Source organism: Rhincodon typus, unplaced genomic scaffold, assembly GCF_021869965.1.
Source record: "Rhincodon typus isolate 14 unplaced genomic scaffold, sRhiTyp1.1 hic_rhity00007774, whole genome shotgun sequence".
Lineage (NCBI taxonomy): Eukaryota > Metazoa > Chordata > Chondrichthyes > Orectolobiformes > Rhincodontidae > Rhincodon > Rhincodon typus.
The window spans coordinates 3169-6409 of NW_025973412.1; the positions used below are offsets into that span (position 1 = coordinate 3169).

General features: G+C 35.2%; 1 protein-coding gene across 1 annotated transcript; it reads left to right on the plus strand.

Moving 5' to 3' along the window:
• Nucleotides 1-231: 231 nt before the first annotated feature.
• LOC109923987 (transmembrane protein KIAA1109-like) lies at nt 232-2699 on the plus strand (the record flags this gene model as incomplete). Its single annotated transcript, XM_048594294.1, has 2 exons — nt 232-431; nt 2469-2699. Coding segments are annotated over 2 exons (431 nt in total), but the record flags the coding sequence as incomplete, so codon positions are not given.
• Nucleotides 2700-3241: the final 542 nt, after the last annotated feature.

Sequence of the window (3241 nt, forward strand, 5' to 3'; positions counted from 1 at the left end):
ACTGTGGCACACTTTCATTAATAGAAGTGGCTTCAACTTATTTTTAATAAGTATCATGCAACATATTGCAAGTTGTTTAATGAAGTTAGTGGAATTTTAGAAATTATTGAAGTCAGTATGGTAACTGAGGTTATCTGTCCTTAAATTTAAGCTTAGTTTCAGCAGTTAACCTATTTCTGTGTTAGAAAATACTTTTTTTTTTTTTAAAACGTACATTCTTTCTTTTTAAAGTATTTGAAATGCAGCAGTTGACATCAAGGGCATCACAGAAGTCCTCTGAACGAACTTTGCATTCTCCTTCAGTTTCACAACGACAGCGTATCGATCCATCCGAACTTGCACCCGATAAACTACATGTTGAGCTAGAAATGTCTCCCGATTCACAAATCATTCTGTATGGACCACTTCTTAAGGCGCTGTTATCTATCAAGGTACAGATTTATAATTTCTCACATCAATTTAAAAGTCTTTTAAACTTAAGGCAGAATATCAAAGTTATTTGGAACCCTCTTTTCTGTCACTTCATGGCCATGCCCCACTCTTCTACCTTGAAGGATCTGGGACTGTTAGAGTGCAAGAATATCCATTGGCTAAGAAAAAAAATAATGATGAAGGGTCTAGGCCCGAAACGTCAGCCTTTTTGCTCCTGTGATGCTGCTTGGCCTGCTGTGTTCATCCAGCTCTGCACCTTGTTGTCCTCAATATTCACTCTTAATTTGTTTTGCCCCTTGCCCTCTGAAATATTGTGATTACATTGGAATTATGTGAACACTGATCATTATCTAATATAGTGAGACTTGTTGACAAGTGTCAGCATTCTTTTTAATTGTGATTGTTTTGTTGTCAGTAGCTACCGCAATATTGCTAGATGGTAAACAGGAAGAAGAAATTTTCCACTCTGCTTGCCTTTTTCCTCTATCCCTTTGCGTCCTACCCTCCGTATCCCAGGAACATTGTTCATCAGTTGCCACTTTCATATTCCCAGTGTTAGTTTCTAATTGTTATCCATGAAAGAAAAAACTGCTGAATTAGATTAGTCTCTTAAATAGCCTTTATGAGCATTGCTGTTACTAATTATATTTACGACAGTGAAATTTCTAAATTCAAACAAAGACAGTATAGCGGTATCATTTCAGCATGATCATGAATATGACTTGTGATAGAAAGCAAGCTGTATGCATTATCAGCACTAATTCTGAATGAAACCTGGTTTGGCAATTCTTGCTTATTTTCACTTTTGATATACATTAGCAATAATACTTCTATGGGGAGATGGTGGCATAGTGGTAGTGTTATTGGACTAGCAAGCCAGATGAATAGGTTAATGTCCTGAGCAACATTAATAAAGTTGGATTATAAAGCTCGTCTCAGTTTCATGGATGCCATTACTATAACCGATAAACAATCTAGTTTACTAACTTTTTGTTTCAGGGAAGTTGAATTTACCATCCATCCCCAGTTTGTGCAACATGTGACTTCAGGCCCACAGCTGTATGGTTCACATTGGTTCCAAACTGTCATCTGAAAAAAACGTTCAAAGGCAGTTAGGGATAAACAACAGACACAGGCCTTGTCAGTGATGCCCATATCCTATGAAAATATAAATAAACTAAAAGACTACGTAGCAACCGTGTTGTGCTTTGAAACTACTGTCTTTCACATACAATAATGAACATCCTATTTCAGGAATAATTAAAAATTGATATGATATCAATTAGGTTTCATGACTTTTGATTTCTCTGAACCATGCAAGCGACTTTAATGCTTTTTAAGCAAAGTGTATTCTCGTGTTTTAAATAAATAAGTCTACATTCCCAGTTATACGACCAAGAATGAAAGTGATCATGTTTTCTCTGATTGCTCTAAAATGAAGTTATAAAATACATGCTCAAGATATTGTTGACTGAAACATAAGCTGTAAGTTCTAGGCACTGGGGAAACACCCTTTAATTGAATCATAAAAGCAAAACACTGCAGACACTGGCAATGAAATGAAAGCAGGAAGTGATGGATGTACTCAGCAGGCCTGACAGTGTTTGTGGTGAGAGAACCACAGTTAATGTTTTGAGGTAAATATACCTCTGGGTTATAAAGAAAAATCATATTTGACTTGCAACATTAATTCTACTTCTCTTTCCTTAGATGTTGCCAGACCTTTTGAGAATTTCAGCACATTCAGATTTATTTAATTGATTTAATCCACCTTGAAACTATGCAGTTGGCAATAGCGAATCTTTTGCATTCAGTCCCCAAATACTTTACAAGTGGGGTAGGTAGTACTTAAAACAAATAAACAGGTAATAATTTATTAACCATTTAACAACAAAACTACTCTATTCTGGACCAGTTAAAAAGGGATATAGATTTATATATTGAACAAATACGGTGGGATAATTCTTTTGACTTTGTGGAGTGTAACTGACTGAACTATACTGACACCTGTCACATATGTCCTGTTACTTTAAAAGGAAAATTACTTTGGCGAAGATGATATGTACACTGATTTTGAAGAAGTGGCCACAAGCCCAGTGCTGTCATTGTCAACATCCTCTAGTTCTGGATGGGCAGCAGTTGGAGTTGAAGAAAGTGAGAAGATAGAAGCTGAGAGTGGAGGCAAGCAAATTCATCCACTTACACTCCGCCCATGGGACATCTCTGTTCTCATTAATTTGTACAAAGTGCATGGAAAACTTCCAGTGGTGAGTGAATTAGAGCAGGAAAAATGTTCACCTTGTGCTTTAAAACAAACTTACTGAATCTCTGTTTTTTTTGTATTGCTATGTTTGAGACTGAGTATCTAGTTTGTATTTAGTTTAAGAAAATATGTTATCAACCAGTCTGTATAATAATTAAGAGAATAACATTGGTGAGAATGCTAACATATAGATAGCTGTGTGTCATTCAATAGTAAAGCACTCAGATTAAGATGATGTAATGATTAGTAATAGTGATGTTCACATAAATTTATCAACACACAGTAAATTTGAAATGTTTGTTCTGTAAAATATATCCTAAAGTTTGCTTTCAATGTTGATATGGAAGTGGAATCCATGGAGTATTAACATTTTCATGTTGGCTTTCTTCCCCTGGATCAAGTGGTGATAGTAGATATACAATTTTATACCTCTTGTGAACTGTTATTTATAACGTAATGATCTGCCATGTGATTTGAAATGTAGAGGTGTCAGGTTTTACTTTACATAACATTATAATAATAGATAGTTGTATATACATTTTGAGG